This window comes from Chrysoperla carnea, chromosome 2 (assembly GCF_905475395.1).
Source record: "Chrysoperla carnea chromosome 2, inChrCarn1.1, whole genome shotgun sequence".
Classification (NCBI taxonomy): Eukaryota; Metazoa; Arthropoda; class Insecta; order Neuroptera; family Chrysopidae; genus Chrysoperla; species Chrysoperla carnea.
Genome location: NC_058338.1, coordinates 68409078 through 68428598, shown reverse-complemented (window position 1 = coordinate 68428598; position 19521 = coordinate 68409078). Strand labels below are relative to the sequence as shown.

Genomic DNA, 19521 nt, shown 5'->3' with positions numbered 1-19521 from the left:
CATCACAAATGGTTAGAGCTATCGACAAAAATTATTAGAGGAAATTGCTTAGAGTTTTTTTTATACGATTTAATGGCGAATTTTACATTCCATAGCACACTAATTATAAAATTAAAACATAAGCCTTTATGATAAGTGTGATATGGAATGTAAAAACCGGACAAATTGATAATTTAATAGTGTTATGTATTCATATATTTCAATAAACTTGTAATAATGTTGAAAAGAGACAGAAAATAAATGAAAATGAGAAAATAATGAAAAAGAAAAAATGCGAATTTTGTCCTGAAATTCGGTATACGGGTATAAAAAAATATACTAAGCAACTTTTTCAATTAATTTTTTTTAAATATCTTTAGCCATCTTTGACCCTAGACAAAATATTAAGAATCAGCATTTTTTGTCAGCCTTTTTAAAGTTCTGATTTCGGTTAATTATCTTAAACATGTGACCAATCACCCTGTATGAATTTGCAAACTTTCAAATCGATACTCCTATAAGTAACGAAAATAAGAGGGTGTCTTCATCTTAAATGCGATACACTGTATAATTAATCTACTCAGCGTTCTGTATTCTCTTTTATAGAAATAGAAATCGAATAGAATCTTTTTTGTAAAAGGGGAAGAATATTCACCTTATGTTTCATAAATTCATAAGTACAATAACTAGATTTTTCAAATTCATAAGTACATACATATTATCGTACTATCTGTACATTAATGAAGATCTATTTACAAGCTAACGTACAAAGAAACTTATTTACATATTAAATTTGAAATTCGCACATGTAAATGCATTTGACAAATAGGTCATCACTCGCAATAGATGAAAAATAGAGCTTATATTTTGCAAGAATGCTCTTACTTCTAGTATTCGATTCACTGTGATCAGTATGCGCGTACTTCAAAGCCTCGACTTGCTTGGATTAACAATCTACTTGCCATATAAAAAATTTTCTGAGATAATATACGCTATTATGGAAAACTTTCTTGGTTTCAACAGACAAAGATCTGGATTTTGGCTAGCGGGAAAATATAGCTTTTTTACAAATTCGTTTTTTCTCTTAAACACTTTAGACAATGCTTTTATCAGTATTTTTGTGCAGCGCTCGTCGAATTTAAGTCGAAACTGACTTTTTAGTCTACTACATTAAAAAGGAAACACTGTAAAGTTTAGTGTTGTCATTAGAACCCGAGATATAAGTGAAAATGTCTAAAAAAAAAGTGCTATATTTTTCCGGTTTTATCCCAAAATTTTCGAATAATTTTTATTCGAATAAATATTTTTGCAATACCCCAATCACAATAGAACATATACTCACAACATGTATAAAATACGACAACCATAGAATAATTGCAAATCTTCCGCCAAACATCAAAGATATACTTGGAAACAACGAACAAACTCTCAAAAAACTATTCATCTTCTTAAATGCTACAAAATTACTAAAACTCATGTAAAATGGTGTAGCAACCTCACAAAATATCAACAAATTACTACCATGATTATTTAAACTTAAATATTATTCCATCAATTTTAATGTCATTATTACTTATGTATTATATAAGCTCCATATTATTATATTATCATACTACAATTAATACTAGTTCATGGGGTTAAGACTTCACATCACGTGATGTCATGGCCTCATCTTACACTGTGTAAATGACCATAGTTGTTAGAAACACAGTTTAAAAAAAAATAAATAAATAAATATTTTTGAAAAATTTTTTCGAGGGATTAATTTGAAAGGATGATATTATCCGTTTTCACAGTTAAAAAAAAGTATTACCTAGCGTGATTGTTAGTGTTTAAATTGAAACATTTAAATTGCTTATTAATAGTTACTGCACCATATCTCGAAAAAAAAAATCGAAAAAATACGATGAAAATCATAGGTCGTTTTCGAGGAAGTCAATCGGCCACGATTCAGCGGATTCAACGGCTAGAATAATACTTTCACTTGAATATACAAATATCGATTATAATAACCATAATTGTTAGTCTCCTTAATGTTGTTTTCACCGATTATTCTTTAGATGTGTTAAAAATTTGAAGATAATGCATAAATTGATATTTATCTTTTCTGGCTATTTTATCCTAAATTACGAATCAATTATTATCCTAAACCAAGTTTATTTGCCCATTTAATTATTTGTACAGGTTAGCGAGCAAATATAAAAAGCATATTAATATATTTATACTGAATTGAAGGTCATTTCATATTTTTTCATAAATAAACAAATTAAAATTAAATTTTCTTTGTATTTTTTTTACATAAAAAATGTATAATTTTTTATTTTGTGTGTATTTATTTCATTAGTTTTTTTTTTAAGTATAATTAGAAAAATATTTTGATTTAAAATCAAAATTACGTGCTATATGCTCGTTATATCTATAAATTCCAGTCATTGTTGAAATATAATTTTTTTCTGAAACTTTTTGTTGAATTAATCTTCAGCGGTTATTCAAATGTGATTTAATGTTTCGGTTTTAACGCTCAAAGCTGTTTAGTAGACACAAAAATGGAAACTTTTTTAATCGAGACATTAAACGCTGTTGAGACGTTAAAAGTGAATGAAAAAATAAATGCAAAACTATATGTAAAATATAAAAATGAATCGCTGAATGTGTTGCTAAGCGCAAATCTCGAGAGCAGCTGATCCGATTTCGTTATTTTTAAATAATATTCCTTGAAGTACGAGGATGGATCATACCCAGAGAAAAATTTAGAAAATTGTCTGAAAAAGTCTAAAAACAACACTTTTCTATATTCCCATACAGAAGATTCGTAATAATAATTAAAAGTCAATTTGAACTTTAATACCATACCATAAAGTTTAAGTGTTAGCAGAGGGAAAGAATAAGTATTAAAAAAAAAAATCGACTGTTAGGCGAGACGAAGTTTGCCGGGTCAACTAGTATTTCGGTATTATGTAATATTATTGCTTGTATTGTAAAAATGATGTAGTTTATTTTTAGGCAATATTATTACATAAGTAATACAATCATTGTGTGAAACCTCATATTAAATAATAAAACAATAAAGATGTTGTTACAAGTATTTTCACGATCGGTACTAAAACAATCTTCTTATAAATTAAAATTTTAACAAAAATGGTTTCTTTAAATTTTTATCTAATTTATATCCTTCAATTTTCTTCTTTTTCTATAAAAATTCACTTCTGTGAGAAATTTCGCAAAATATTCGTAGTATTTGAAATAAATATAATAAAACCTATAATAAAAATTTATAATAATTTTATCTGTTTTATATTAATTTTTATAATCATCCACCAGCTAGTAGATTCAATTACAATTATTGTGACGTAGTAATATGTTTTTGTTTAATTATATAAGTATATTTCATTGTTGAAGTACTTACCTGATCAGAATACACCTTATCTTATCTTGACTTCGTCAGTCTTCAATGTCATTTGCTAAAAGTTAGCTATTTCATATTAAAAATATGCAAAACTTAATTGTTCATAGTTTTAAAGAATTTTCACAGAAAACTCACAGTGATGACAAACCGGGAAAATTAAGAATAATGAAAGAATACTATAGACAGAGAATCAGAAAAATCGAACAAATATAAAAAAATATCTAACAAAAAAAGCTATTTTTGTATTTTTAGATTTTAAATACCTAGAAAATTCTTACGTAGATTTTTACGATTTAAGCGAGCACAGTAATTTTAGTGATTTTATCGACGCGCTTAAGAAATACGGAGAAAATTGTTGATACAAGATTTTTGTTGTCTTTATTTGAAAATTGCATAGGGTATGCTGAAGGATCCTCAACCACAAACTTTTTGAGATCCCGCCGAAAATCTCTCACAATATATAAGGGCTTCATATATAGTATTCCAGATGATATTCTAGAAATCATTCGACTCACCTTAAATTTTTGTATTATTAGGATAAAAATTACCATATGAAAGAGTTTTATTATATTCCGAAAAAAAAAACTATTTTTCAGAGGGTAAAGATAAAGGTTATCTTTTTGCATCTCATTTCGTTTTGATTTCAGAGAATTTCAAAAATATTGTCCTCGTAGTAGAATATTGGGAATTTACATGGCTTTGGAACTCTTTGTAGTCAAGAAATTACGAAGAAAAAATGAAATTTTTTTGGATTTTTACAATTTTTTTAGCTTACCGAATCACAAAATCAAAATTTCTAAAACAGAATTTTTTTTGCTTTTTCTGCATATGATTATTATGCGTGACTAGACGGAGTTCCGATACGTATGTTTGTTGCTCAATTACTAATTAAGTAATTTTTTTTTAATTTCAGAAAATTTTGAAAAATAATTTCTTTCATAAGTCAATTAAATTTATTTTCAGATGTAACAGAATATTTGATTTTGAATACAGTTTTTATTAGACACATTATTTTTAGTATTTAATAACCCTAATAAATATTACCCTGGTAGGTAAAAGTAAAGCCGCAATTTAAAATAATTGATAACATTTATCATATTTATTTGACTTATGTACGTTATGTCGATATTATTTTCTAATTCCATTATACAACCACGACCTAATTATAATCATATTTTTATTTGCTTGCTTATTGCTTATCAGGGCCGAATTAAGTATTTAGTTGGTCCAAAACAAATTTTAAAATTCAGTGTATTCAATTCAGTCACAAGCTCTGATTTTCCATAATAATTCATCAAGTAATTGGATGGATACTTTATCAAAGTATATCTTGAGTTATTAGCAAGGTCAGTTTCTGGTCGTTAGAAAATAAATACAGTAGAGTCTCGATAATCGGAACTCAATAAAAACCAGGAATGTTCCGATTACTAGATTTGTAATCGGAATTCGTTCAAAGAACGGCATGTATTGTACACCAATGCCATTCGACAGTGTAAATATTGCAATACTGCATGAATGCATGAATTGCATACAACAGGGATGTGATGGACCTCCATAATCGTAACCGAAACTATCGGATGCTAGAAGTAATTTTATACTCAAAACTGTAATTGAAATCGTTATATTCTTCCTAAATCCGTATCCATATCTAACTCCGAAATTTTATATCAATAACATTACTAGTAAATTCGAACAAAAAATATTATTTTTGAGTGATTGAAGAGAGTGGTTTACCGTGAAAATGTACCGATTACTGGATGTTTCCGTTTATCGAGACTCTTTGGTAGTATCATTTCTTTTAGCCCAAGATTTTCGTTCAGATCGGGAAATTTTTAATTTCCCGAAATCCTTGAATTGATCAATATTCATTGAAGTTAGATATTCAAATAAGAAGTTATTTGATCAAACCTGATCAAATCTGAATACTAAAATCATTTTTTCCGACAATCGAAAGAACGAGGTGTTCAAAATCATTATATCCGGCATCTTAAAAATTGTAATTTTTTAGGTGTCGCACAACAAACATCCTGCTGCACTGAATACCGGAAAAATTATTTTGCTTTTTTTATTCGAGAATCTTATTTAAACATATACTCCCTCAATGACTATTCACAGACAATTTAAAGCTTGCCATACAATAAAAATATTTTCAAATCACCTGTAATAACTATCAAATATTTCGGCTTAGCCTAGATAAGTATTTAATTTTTTCACAATGAAAAAATTACATTTAAACACTTTTCTCGTGTATAGGTGTCTATATAGATAGGTAGCATGTATTCTGTATATAATATATAGGCTAAACAATTAAAGTTATTGTCATACAAAGCTTTGGCATATATTTTTCAATATGCGTGCTAGAAAATATTGGTTACGTGATATCACTGTATGTCAAATTTCCCGTTTTTTATTTGTTATAGAAAGGAAATTTCAATATCATGTCATATTCATAATATTTCCCGATTTTGCATTATTGTGTGCCTTGCATTTAGTTTTATTTAATCCTTTTGCATTTAAAATTCAAGGTACACGCAAGGCCAGAACTTCATACACGAAAATGCTTATTAAAAACATTTTAAAGTTGAATCAATTCAAACGAAAAAGTGTTACCTCCATACGGCTTACATGCTGAAGAAAACTCGGAACGTCTAAAAAATGTTGTCGATGACTATGTTAATTCGTTCTATCCTATTAAAATAACAATAAACTCTACCCAACGATATAAAAAGTTTCTCTGTATACAAAACTTCAGTAAGTTTACTAATAGTGATATCAATGCTATGATGGTCTCAAGAAAAATTAAGATTTTAAATCGAAGTAACAAGAAGAAATAATATAAGAATTATGAAAGTTAAAAAGAATTAAAAATCAGCCAGTAGCATTCAATGAATTAGAGTACAACATTAAAATGTACCTATTATGGTGGAAACGCAAGGAAATGCATACACTATAGTAAAAATCGATACATCACACAATTTAATTGCGTTTCCACCTTTTATTTGTAATTTTTTTTAATCGTTATTTTAAGCATTTTACTAAGGTCCGTAAAATTAGCAGTGCAAAATCGGCGAAAATAAAAAAAAAAAACGCCAAAATTTGTTGCTTTTTAGTTGCTAATTAGTTGCCGAAGAAACGATTTTGTTGCTCAAACCGATCAAAAAAAATCGGCAACAAATCTAGCTTAACGTTAAGTTAGCGTGAAAAAATTAATAAAGGTGTGGTATATTGCTTGATTGCAAGTCAATTTGTTGCTAATTTGTTGCTTTGAAATAAATTTGGAAAAATTGAATTTTTCCATTTTTATAAAATTTAATACTGTCCACGCCAGCTTAACTCCCAATTTTTCCAGGTTAATTTTGATCAAATAATTTGTTGCTGCTCCTGAGGTGACTTCTCAAGGTGTGTAGAGTCAGCAACAAAATATAAACCGGAAGTCGTGAAAGTTTGGACACCGGTTAGTTCACAAACCGGTCACGCCAGCTTAACTCCCGATTTTTCCGGGTTAATTTTGATCAAATAATTTGTTGCTGCTCTTGAGGTGACTTCTCAAGGGTTGTAGAGTCAGCAACAAAATATAAACCGGAAGTCGGGAAAGTTTGGACACCGGTTAGTTCACAAACCGGTCACGCCAGCTTAATGATCGATTTTTCCGAGTCAAATTTGGCCAAATAATTTGTTGCTGCTCCTGAGGTGACTTCTCAAGGTGTGTAGAGTCAGCAACAAAATATAAACCGGAAGTTGGGAAAGTTTAGACACCGGTTAGTTCACAAACCGGTCACGCCAGCTTAACTCCTGATTTTTCCGGGTTAATTTTGATCAAATAATTTGTTGCTGCTCCTGAGGTGACTTCTCAAGGTGTGTAGAGTCAGCAACAAAATATAAACCGGAAGCCGGGAAAGTTTGGACACCGGTTAGTTCACAAACCGGTCACGCCAGCTTAACTATCGATTTTTCCGGGTTATTTTTGATCAAATAATTTTTTGCTGCTCCTGAGGTGACTTCTCAAGGTGTGTAGAGTCAGCAACAAAATATAAACCGGAAGTTAATAGAAATGGAAATAGTATGAAAGCCTAAAACCAACTATTAATCTACGATACTCATGCTAGCTCGATCCCGTTAAAAGTATGATTGACATCAAATCTAAGAGTGAACGCAAGGGCCAAAAACCCGCAGACCCGTCCTAACTCGACCCCATTAAAGGCATGGCCAACCTGTTGATCACAGGGTGAATTCAATCACAGAGTGAACGCAAGGGCCAAAAAACCCGCAGACCCGTCCTAACTCGACCCCATTAAAGACATGGCCAACCCGTAGATCGCAGGGTGAGTTCAATCATATGGTGAACGCAAAGGCCAAAACTCTTGCGAGCTCGTGCCAACTAGACTTCCTTAAAGGCATGACCAACCTGTGGTACACAAGATGAACGCAGCCATTTGCCTGTTGTTTGTCTCATGCGTTCACCATGTGATCTACGGGTTGGCCATGCCTTTAATGGGGTTGAGTAAGGACGGGTCTGCGGGTTTTTGGCCCTTGCGTTCATTCTGTGATTGAATTCACCCTGCGATCTACGGGTTGGCCATGCCTTTAATGGGGTCGAGTTAGGACGGGTCTGCGGGTTTTTTGGCCCTTGCGTTCATTGTGTGATTGAATTCACCCTGCGATCTACGGGTTGGCCATGCCTTTAATGGGGTCGAGTTAGGACGGGTCTGCGGGTTTTTTGGCCCTTGCGTTCACTCTGTGATTTGATGTCAATCGTACTTTTAACGGGATCGAGTTAGCATGAGTATCGTAGATTAATTGTGGTTTTTAGGCTTTCATACTATCCATCAATTGTGTCGTCAACCCTATTTTGTATACACAAACAAGGTAGATGTCACTTGTTGACGCCATATTTGTTTTGGTACCTACTTAATACTTAAATATTTAAAAATATTATTTTATTGATATTTTTATAATTTTTGTATATTTTTAATAATAAATAAGGTACATAAAATACCATAAAAACATATGTTTAATTAACTTAACCCATATTTTCCTGAATTAAAGAATTTTTCGGTATCGTCGCATACAGATTCATAATCTACATAAAAAATGCTTGAAAATGTTTTTTTTCCTGATTTTCTAGGATGTTTTATAAGAAAAATTGCTAAAACTGAACTATTACCAATTTGGTAATAGAAAACAATGAATAGTCTCCTATTCATTGTTTTCTTTTACTTTTAATTTAATCAAAATTAACCCGGGAAAATCGATAGTTAAGCTGGCGTGACCGATTTGTGAACTAACCGGTGTCCAAACTTTCCCGACTTCCGATTTATATTTTGTTGCTGACTCTACACACCTTGAGAAGTCACTTCAGGAGTAGCAACAAATTATTTGATCAAAATTAACCCGAAAAAATTGGGAGTTAGGCTGGCGTGACCGGTTTGAGAACTAACCGGTGTCCAAACTTTTCCGACTTCCGGTTTATATTTTGTTGCTGACTCTACACACCTTGAGAAGTCACCTCAGGAGCAGCAACAAATTATTTGTCCAAATTTGACTCGGAAAAATCGATCGTTAAGCTGGCGTGACCGGTTTGTGAACTAACCGGTGTCCAAACTTTCCCGACTTCCGGTTTATATTTTGTTGCTGACTCTACACACCTTGAGAAGTCACCTCAGGAGCAGCAACAAATTATGTGATCAAAATTAACCTGGAAAAATTGGGAGTTAAGCTGGCGTGGACAGTATTAAATTTTACAAAAATGGAAAAATTCAATTTTTCCAAATTTATTTCAAAGCAACAAATTAGCAACAAATTGACTTGCAATCAAGCAATATACCACACCTTTATTAATTTTTTCACGCTAACTTAACGTTAAGCTAGATTTGTTGCCGATTTTTTTTGATCGGTTTGAGCAACAAAATCGTTTCTTCGGCAACTAATTAGCAACTAAAAAGCAACAAATTTTGGCGTTTTTTTTTTTTATTTTCGCCGATTTTGCACTGCTAATTTTACGGACCTATTTTACTAGCAAATTTTTTGACGTGCATTAATGCACTAATAATTAAGTTTTTTCTAATGTGAAAAATTAATCATATTAAACAGTTTTACTTGATATAAGAGCTAATAGACCGTGGGACACGACGGGTTTTTTTTATGATAAATAGATAATTGAAATTTCGTGAGTGACTTCCTTTTGAATAGTCTACCAAACTTTCCACTACGATTTTATTCAAAAAGGTTGCGTTTTCAAGTGAGCATGATGACGTCATATTTGAGTTATTGTTCTGAAAAAACGCAGCAGGGAATATGTCGTACACTATGACCACTTGATAACATTAATAATTATTAAACATTAAAATATTTTGTCCGATAAAAATTCTGCACCGATAAGCTTGTATACCACCTCGAACATGCTGTACCTAAGGATTTTTGGTTTTGAATACGTAAATGGTTTACTCTTGCTGAATTGTTTAATAATTATGTTATCAAGTGGTCATGGAGTCCGACAAATTCCCTGCTGAGTTTTTTGATAACTCAAATATAACGTCATCATACTCATTTGAAAAGGTAGACTTTTCAAAAGGAAGCCACTCACGAAGTTTCAAGTTTTAATTTCGTTTCTAGTTTTAAAGGCCTTTTTAATTGACAACACCTTCTACTCCCTAAGTGAATTTTACAATTATAAGTAAAAAATCAATCAAGCTGTTTCCAGACATTTCAATTAATTATTTATTTTCTTTTATTATACCACGCATATATGTAATATGCAAGGTATGCTAAGTTTAGTCCCAAGTTTGTAACGCTTAAAAATATTGATGCTACGTACAAAATTTTGCTATATGTGTTCATAGAATCAGCTAATTAGTCCATTTCCGGTTGTCCGTCCGTCTGTGGACACGATAACTCAAAAACGAAAAAAGATATCGAGCTGAAATTTTTACAGCGTACTCAGGACGTAAAAAGTCGAGTTCGTAAATGAGCATCATAGGTAAATTGGGTCTTGGGTCCGTAGGACTCATCTTGTAAACCGTTAGAGATTGAACAAAAGTTTAAATGTAAAAAATATTCCTTATAAAAAAATAAAAAACTTTTGTTTGAAACATTTTTTCGTAAACATCACTGTTTACCCGTGAGGGCGCCAATTAGGCGGACATTTTCTAGTATGTAGTATACTTTAATATCAGTTATATATGTGTCACATGTATGTATGTGTTATGTGATAAAGAAATCAACACTGACTATGCATGGTATTTCAACAATTAACTCAGTCAATTGTTTGTTTTCAATTGTTTTATATATTTTTTGACAATGTACTTGTATCCATGATACGTAATGGACAATTAAGTTTATTGTTATTATTATTATTATTAAGTATGTACCAATCGTCACAAGACGTATTTTATCCCTAAGCAAGTAATTCAGAAACCTTGTCACCTGAAAGTACGGGGTATTTTAAAGGACTAGTTTCTTAATAGTACATTTTAAGGGCGTTTTTAAAGTAGACTAAATTTGCTATAATATGTGACTAGAATTGTCTTTGTAGGCCCAATAGTTTTCGAGATAAAGCCTTTAAAATTTAAAATCATTTTTTTTAGAATGAATTTAGACCCTGATTCTTCGTAACCCTTCGTAAACCTAAAAACAATAAAAAAATTTTACGGTTTTTTCGATTTTTTACTAACTTCGGCACGATGTATAAAGTTACTGGAATAAAGTTAAAAAAACCGGAATTCAATCAACTTAAAATAAACCCAATCGTTCATTTAATTTTATATGAATTACTAGCAGGATACCCGTCCGCTAGAGTGGGCTTGAAAGTAAAAACCACAGCTTTATAGCCTCCACTTCTCTTGATCTCACTTATCCCCTTTCCATAACACTCGAAGGGATTGTTTTACATAGCTAGATTATATGCACAGTTATCATGTGTTATTCTGATGTATGAGCTATATTGTTTTACAGTTTCATTCAAATCCATTCAGTAGTAACAAATAAACAAACATCCTTATAATATATAGGGATAGGGATTTATGGCATGGGTAAAATAATGTCAAATAAAAAAAAAGAACACATGCGAAGCTACTGATAAGGCATGTCTAGTCTTTATATCTATTGATAATCACAGACATGTTCCTGTTTATACAACACAACCATAATATTCAAAAACAAATAAATATTTAAAACGAATAATAAATAGAATGAATGATAATAATGTAATATTACAAACAATAATAATAATATATCGCATCGAGTTGTTGGATTTAAAGTACTGTGTAACAGTTGCAGCGTATGTTCAAGGCTCAGATAAAATTGATATATTTATTTTTTAATGATATACGTAAAAAAAAATCCTCGGGCTCTCTGTCTCTGGAGGCTGCATTTTAACACTGTTGCCATCCGATTGTTACAATACTAGTTTCTGCTTTGAAGAGAGACATTAAAAGCTACCTGAATGCATGACGTATCATTTTCTTGAAGAATAAGCATTTTTTAACATAAAGAAAATAAAAACTAAAGTTTTTCATATAAAGTCCAATCGCGCATAATCATTTAAACCATACCTACAACGATTAACGTTACTGGAAAATGGTATAAATAAATAATTCCCAACACTTGTTTCTGCGAAATCAAGGCACTCTTTAAAAAAACTTTTCCAATAAATCTAATAAAACTGGTTTGTTTTTCTATAAAGACCATTTTTGTTCAAATTGTTGCTATCAATTACTGTCTTAACTATTTGGTTTACAAAAAAAAATTTTCAAACAAAAAGAAACGCGTATTTGCGTATGTAATTATAAAAACCACTTTTTAATTCAAAGTTTTCATCTAATGTTTGTCTGTTATGAATGAGAGTGATATTTTAATTGAGCCTGAAAACTAAGTTACGAATACGATGCGGGTATTAGATGTGTGCCTTTGAAACTAACATTTTTCGTTTGAAGCATTTTGCTCGATTACATTTATTTATCGAGTTTCAAGCATGTATTAACTTAAAAAATATACCCTGTATATTTTTCAGTTATACAGATTTAAGGGGTTATATTCAGTTGCGAGCGCAAAATACGACCATTTATTTTACATAAATATAAAAACCGTGTACATATACAACATTTCTTAAATTTTATGATCCCGTTGTCAAATTTCAAAAATTTGATATTACTCCTGCAGGCGATCTCCTAGAGGTACTCCATAAAAAGGTGTTCGGCGGTGAGCACCATATCTCGGGTTTGGATTAGTTAAAATGAAAAAATCCAGAAAATTTCTTTAGTTGGTTGATAAATACAGGTATTAATCGAAGGAATAGACAAAATGGCGGCTTCCAAAAAAAAAAAAAGTTCAAAAAGTATCCAACTTCAAAGTGATTCAAAATATCAAACGAAGCCGACCGATCCGTTTCGGAGAAATCTCGCTCACCGACTTTGACAACGCGTTAAAAGTTTCAAAAGACGTTTACTCAAAGTTTAAAAGAAAAAATTTTTTTTATGCGTTTATCTATGAATATTTCTCGGATCAACTTCAAATTTTCAGAGAATATAGTAAAATATATTTGCATTACGGAAATGAACACAAAAATCGATTATTTGAAAATTCTAACTGGATAAAACGCCTTCAGGATAGGAAAACCACAAAACGATTGCGAAGCTACTGATAGGACATGTATACATTTGCTTATAACCACAGGCATATCCCTGTGTATACAACACAATCATACTATTCAAAAACAAATAAATTTGAATCAAACAATAGCATGTTAGAAATATTTATTATAATAATAAAATGTATAATATCGTTTCACGTATCTATACTTTTAGTACTGTATGACAGTCGCAGCGCATGTACAAGGATCAGATAAAATAATATTGATATCGTTTTGATATATATTTATTTTATAATGATAAAAAAAATATAATAACAGCGATGTTTTTTATTTTTTTATACAATCGATACATACATAATCATATAATAACAAACAAATGCAAATACAATGAATACAAATGATTATAAAAGGTTTTCCATTAAGAGTGGTCGAATTTTAAACTTGAGTTATATATAGACCAATCCCTAGCCCAAAAAATCGTACTCTAATGTGGATGCCAACCTAAATTATCAGAATCCCGCCCAAAGAACATTTCTCGGATCCTCTTTATGCATGGGTGTTGATGTTTTCTCGAAATATAATGATTTAAAATTCTTAAATCTGAACGACATTTATTCGTAAATGGTATTATAATACAAAACTGAGAATGCTTGAAAAATTGCATATATATACTATAACTAGTTATTTAACTAGAGTTTAAAACGGATACGAAAAAATGGCCGTTAATTTGATACACATAGACTTTAGCTAATAGTCCCCTGAAATATATCAAAATCTTGACGCCAATTAACCAATTTGTTTCAATTTTGCATCGTTTATCGTATAAATGGTGTCAGGATCCAATTTGGGTAACACTGGTCCCGACCAATTTTTCTGACTAGGAATTGGTTTAATATATAATATATATATAATCTTTGGAATTTTTCTTATTTGAAAAGTATTTTAGGGAATTTGTTCAATGCCTATATCAGCCTCTAATGACAACCACAGCTTCACTGGATAATGCTTAATCTATAATATAAAAAAGAATCGCTGAATGTGTTGCTAAGCTCAAATCTCGAGAGTAGCTGAACCGATTTCGCTAATTCTTTTTTGATAATATTCCTTGAAGTACGAGGATGGTTCTTACGGAGAGAAAAATTTAAAAAATTGCCTGAAAAAGTCTAAAAACAACACTTTTCTATATTCCCATACATAAGATTCTTAATAATAATTATAATTCAATTTGACCTTTAATACCATACCATAAAGTTTAAGTGTTATTAGAGGGGTTCCGGAAAAGCAAAACAATTGAGTCGCGTTAGTATCGTATAAATATTAATGTCAATATTTATACTATTTTAACATTACTCAAAAACAAATTGTCTAAAAAAATAAAGAATCGACTGTTAGGCGTTATAAAGTTCGCCGGGTAAGCTAGTCGAAAAATACAATTCTTTATGTTGTTCGATTATTTACTGAACCTGTTGATTTAAAAATTTTTAACGAACGATGCTACCCGCGAAGCTGTTGTTGTCATTTGGCTGGTATTATAAATCACCCGAATTACCATGAAATACTCAGTACAGGTAGGTACTTGTTAAATTGATTTTTAAAGTTAAACCACTCTTAATGACAAACCCTTTAGTATTATTTAATTTTAAATATTTATTTATTTGTTTATTATTATTTTTTAATAAAGTAATTATTTAAGTTAGTGAATATTTGCTTTGTTCTTTTTTTTGGAACAGTTCAATTGGCAACCATGGATAGGTTAGGTTAGGCTATATTGGCTGTCCATGAAGGACACACTTAGGCTTAGAGCCCATTGTGATACCATATATGTGTTTTACCACCTTTCCGCTGATAATTTCATTTATCAGCTCCTCAATTTCAGAGGCTGAGTGCACCACCTTCATGCATATACTATGCACTAGACCAGCCCATCACAACTATTCATAAAATTAATTTTGTTGCGACGGCGGGAATCGAACCCGCTACCGTAAGCAAACCGCGGACGGAATTGGTTATGTCAGTAACCGAACGTTTTAAAGACTCGTAAGATCACTGAGCCGGTCACTTTATAATGTAGTACATTAATCAAACATTGAAATAAAACAAGATTTAACCACGTTGTATATCAAATATTTATCTATTTTTTTTTTTAAATAGCGAAGATTTCAAAAAATTCGTTTTGCCCTTCACGTAAGCCTAAATCGGGTAACTCCCAGAGACTGTATGTCATGTATTGTGTGAGGAAAAAGCGATACAGAAATCACATTAATTTTCTACTTTCTCCTACGAATTCTGGTGTGCAATCCAAAATGTCCTTGTACTTATCATTCTAGCTAGAGAATATATTCTCATTTATTATTAGAAATGAAATATATTTAATCCAATTTTAGAAAAATTTTCAAATCGATAACTAGTGACTATCCATTTACCCAACATTGTTTGCAAGTGGGTAGAAAATTTTAATAAAAAATTATTTATTTTACTTCTGGAAAATACCATTTAATAAAAATAATTTTTATGAAAAAAAATATTGTTCATAGTATTCCAATGAATAAAAGTATTCAACCCCTAAATCCTGATCATAGCTGATTTTGGAAATAAAACTAAGCTACAGGCGTTTCTGAATCTTATAGAATACACAATGAATCAGCTTTTTGGATGAACAAAATATTAACTTTCACTGATACCATATTGAGTTTTTTCCAAACAAAATGGTTGAGCTATCCCAATTGGAAAATAGATAACTCTTGTTTTCCAGCAGTTGGGATTCCATTTTTTTTTCTTACTATCCCTCTAATATAAATGTTTTGATTGTTTTAGATTCTATGCCAGATGTACCACTTCGGTGGAAGTAATTCTCATCAAATAATAAATTCAAATAACATTCATTATGGCAACGACAATCGAACACCATCATCTGGCACACATCAAGAATTACAATCACCATATATGTACTCCAATCATCAAATACACCAACGAAATATCCCTGAAACACAGAAGGAAAATCTTCAAAATGCAGGTAGGTTTTTATCATAGACAGAGATGGATTGACCTATTAGCCATTGTACGCCAATTGTGTGACTTGCAAAACAAAATTTTATATGTATTTTATATGTATCTCTATGATGATGTTGGGCAATGATGTGACTAATCTATATCTTCCTCCTTATGTAATTAGTAATTTTAAACGTCCATATGTTTCGTATTTCTAAAGATTTAAAAAAACTAACTTCACTTTTCTGCTCGTTCAGTGAGAATTCTTCACATGAAGTGATAAAAGTCTATTGTTATGACTGCACCGTTTTAGGCTAATTTTAACCTCGCGAAATATTCATAGCTTTTTATTGAGGCAATAAATTTTTAAGCAGTTTTCGTAAAATTCTTTAATCCACTTCTGATGATAGTATAATTCAATCTCAAATTATTTTTATTTCAATGTAATGTGGTTCCTTAACTAGAAAAACTAGAAAATTTTTCCAGTTAAAGCACCAATAATATTAATTTCCTGTATTAATAATCGTTTTATTTAAAATATAGCTCTTGAATCACATCAATTTATGGCAACAACATCAGCAACAAACCGAGGTAATGGAAACAGTAGCACGGCTCTACTACGACAATGGCGTCGTCGAAGTACGACCAATCAGATGAAACAACAATTATCCCCTACCCAACAAATTCAACAATCCTCACCGCCGTTACAACATCATAATACAAATCAAATTATTCAACAATCAACTGTTGCTAGTCATCAAATTAACAACAATGTACAACAACAATCACAACAATATCCAGTCTCTACTCCGTCACATATAACTGGACACACCGAACCAACGCCACAACAAATGCGTCAACATTACCCAACAACAAATGATATTCTAGAAACTCAACATCATTCTCATGCAACAAAATATTATCCATCGTTACCAACCAATACAACATCTCCAACAACACCAACTCAACCAAATCTAGATCAAATAATGGACGTTAATTATTATAATCGTAACGAACCATCTGCTTATTATGGTGCAAAAAATCAAAATCAACCAAAACCAAAATACCCACAAAATTATCCAACATATTCACCACAAATGGGATACAATAAACCTACCGCCGTCATGAATCCGCCACCACCTCCTTCGGTTCAAACAATAACCCAACAGATTTCGTATCAAAATCATGTTGCAAAAGGTTCACTGTATCGTAATTACGATCAAACAAATGCGGAATTAATGCGAAATCGTTCATTTGTCAATGAAACAACTTCATCTTTTCCATACGATCCATATTCAAGAGGTCAACAAAAATTAGTTAGCAATGATTATTACCATCAAATGGGCTATAAATTACCCCCACCCAACAATGTATATAAAAAATCATCGTATATTCCTTCGCCGTATCATCCCGCACCCAGCGAAGATTATTATAAGTATCAAGTGAACCCAGAGCATACTGATATGAGTGCAAATAATTATAATAATCCATCTTTAGGAACAGCATACGATCCAAATTGGTTACAATGCTGTTCAGAAATGAAATCAACACCACGATATCCATGTTATCCAGAACCAATGATACGAAAATGTAATATGAACACATACACACCTTCAGGACCACCTACGGCCTCATATCAGCAACGTTTACGATATGACGAATATAACAATTTTAATTACAATAGTAATGTTGTTAAACCCCAACCAGTGACCCCAAATAAGTATCCAACATGGGATCAAAATAAAAATTATTGTACAACGATAGCTGATAAATATCCATTTCATGGGTATGGAACGAATTCATTACCTTCTAGTGGAACCAACTATTATAACACAGAAAATTATCTGCAACCAGAAAAACAAGTTAGATATCATCAAAATATTTTGGATCCGTATAATAATTATTCGAATAAACAGCATTTTATGTATCCAAATTGGAGAATGAATACACAAGCGACAAATGGATCAGAAATTATTGATTTTGAGAATCACATTAAAGTAAATCGAACTCAAAAATATGAGTATGCAAATAAATCGAAGTTAAATTTAAAAGAATTTCTAGAAACTTGGGATGAAGACGAAGAAGCTGAAGAGAATCAAAATAATCATACGATTATTAACTTACCAGATGTTGTTTTAAGTAATAAAGCATCCAAGGAAGATGAAAATATGTTATATATTCTGGAATCAACAAACATCCCAGAGGAAACTGTTTGGAGCGATTACAAACATATTCAACAAATTGATAAACTACCGGATAACATAAAATTAGTTGAAGAAATAAAAACACCAAATGAATTAACTTCAGATAAATTACAACATGAATTCGATGCAATAATTCCAGATAGTACTCGTTGTGACACTGTTATCAAGTCTCCGGATACCACAGCAGATTGCATACAGACCACAATTGAAGATACTTTGAGTATATTAGAAAATGATGGCGATATTGTTTCCTCGACGTGTAGTGTTATTAAATCACCAACTGGAATTGCAAGCAGTGAAAAACCAGAGAAATCTGTAATTGAAATAAAAATTTTAGATAATTCAATTGTTGAAAATGTGACTACCACTTACAACAGTAAAGCAACAATCATCGATTTTGAAACAAAGGACATTACAGTAAAATGCAACGGTCACTGTTCATTTATAAATAAGTGTGAACAATGTCAAACTGATGATATTATCAATGAATTAATCAGCCCACGTATCTCAGAAATTTGTACTCAATCGAATTTAAGTCACTATTCATCAAGTAAATGTGGTGACGAGGATGAAGACGATATCGAAGAGGATCAAGATGAAAATTCATTTAATAGTATTTCAGAGAATGAAATTTTAGATTTACGACGAGCGGATGATGAAAAACGATTTAATTTTGAGAATCTTATAACGAAATTACATACGGATAATTCACCGAAGAGTTTAACAGCGATTTGTACAGAAAAATATATATCGGAACAATTTAATGTTACGACCATTGCTATTAAACATGATGACACGGTAGAATTAAAAATGGTTGATAATGAGGTATCTGAATTGAATGAAAATGGTGTACTTGATTTATCAGAACGACGAAATAGTCAACTTAGTGAAAGTATTATTACTGATGTTAAGGAATTTCCACATATTAAACGACATTTAAGCGCTGATGATCGAATATTTGATGAACATGAAGTAAAAAGTCCAAAATCACCTAAAATTGAAACTCAAACCACAAATGCTTCAACTCAAAATGATTCTAAGACGGACAATCATTTAAAATCACAAATTGTAGAACTTAATGATCAAATAAAATTTGTACCATTAGATTCATCAACTGAATCAAGTGAATCAAAAATTCAAAATTCATCATCTGAATTAAATCCAAAATTAGTTCAGAATGATTGGGGTCGAATTAAAATGAAATCGGAATCAGAACAGAGTGTAATCAGTGAAACGAACACAAACATTTTAAAAAATGATGCTCAGTCTGAAAATATACGAAAGAATAATAGTGAATGCTTTTCAAAATTTTCTACGAATGATAATTCGAATAATTTAGAAAATGAGTGTTTAAAACA

General features: G+C 31.0%; 1 protein-coding gene across 1 annotated transcript in view; it reads left to right on the top strand.

The window, feature by feature from the left end:
• The window catches only part of LOC123292876 (putative uncharacterized protein DDB_G0282133), a 36849-nt gene that overhangs the window by 9709 nt on the left and 7619 nt on the right, over positions 1 to 19521 (top strand). Inside the window, exons 2-3 of the mRNA XM_044873589.1 lie at positions 15786 to 15984; positions 16503 to 19384. Coding sequence (XP_044729524.1) covers positions 15798 to 15984; positions 16503 to 19384 — 3069 coding nt within the window. The 5' untranslated portion in view covers positions 15786 to 15797. The remainder of the gene's footprint in view (positions 1 to 15785; positions 15985 to 16502; positions 19385 to 19521) is intronic.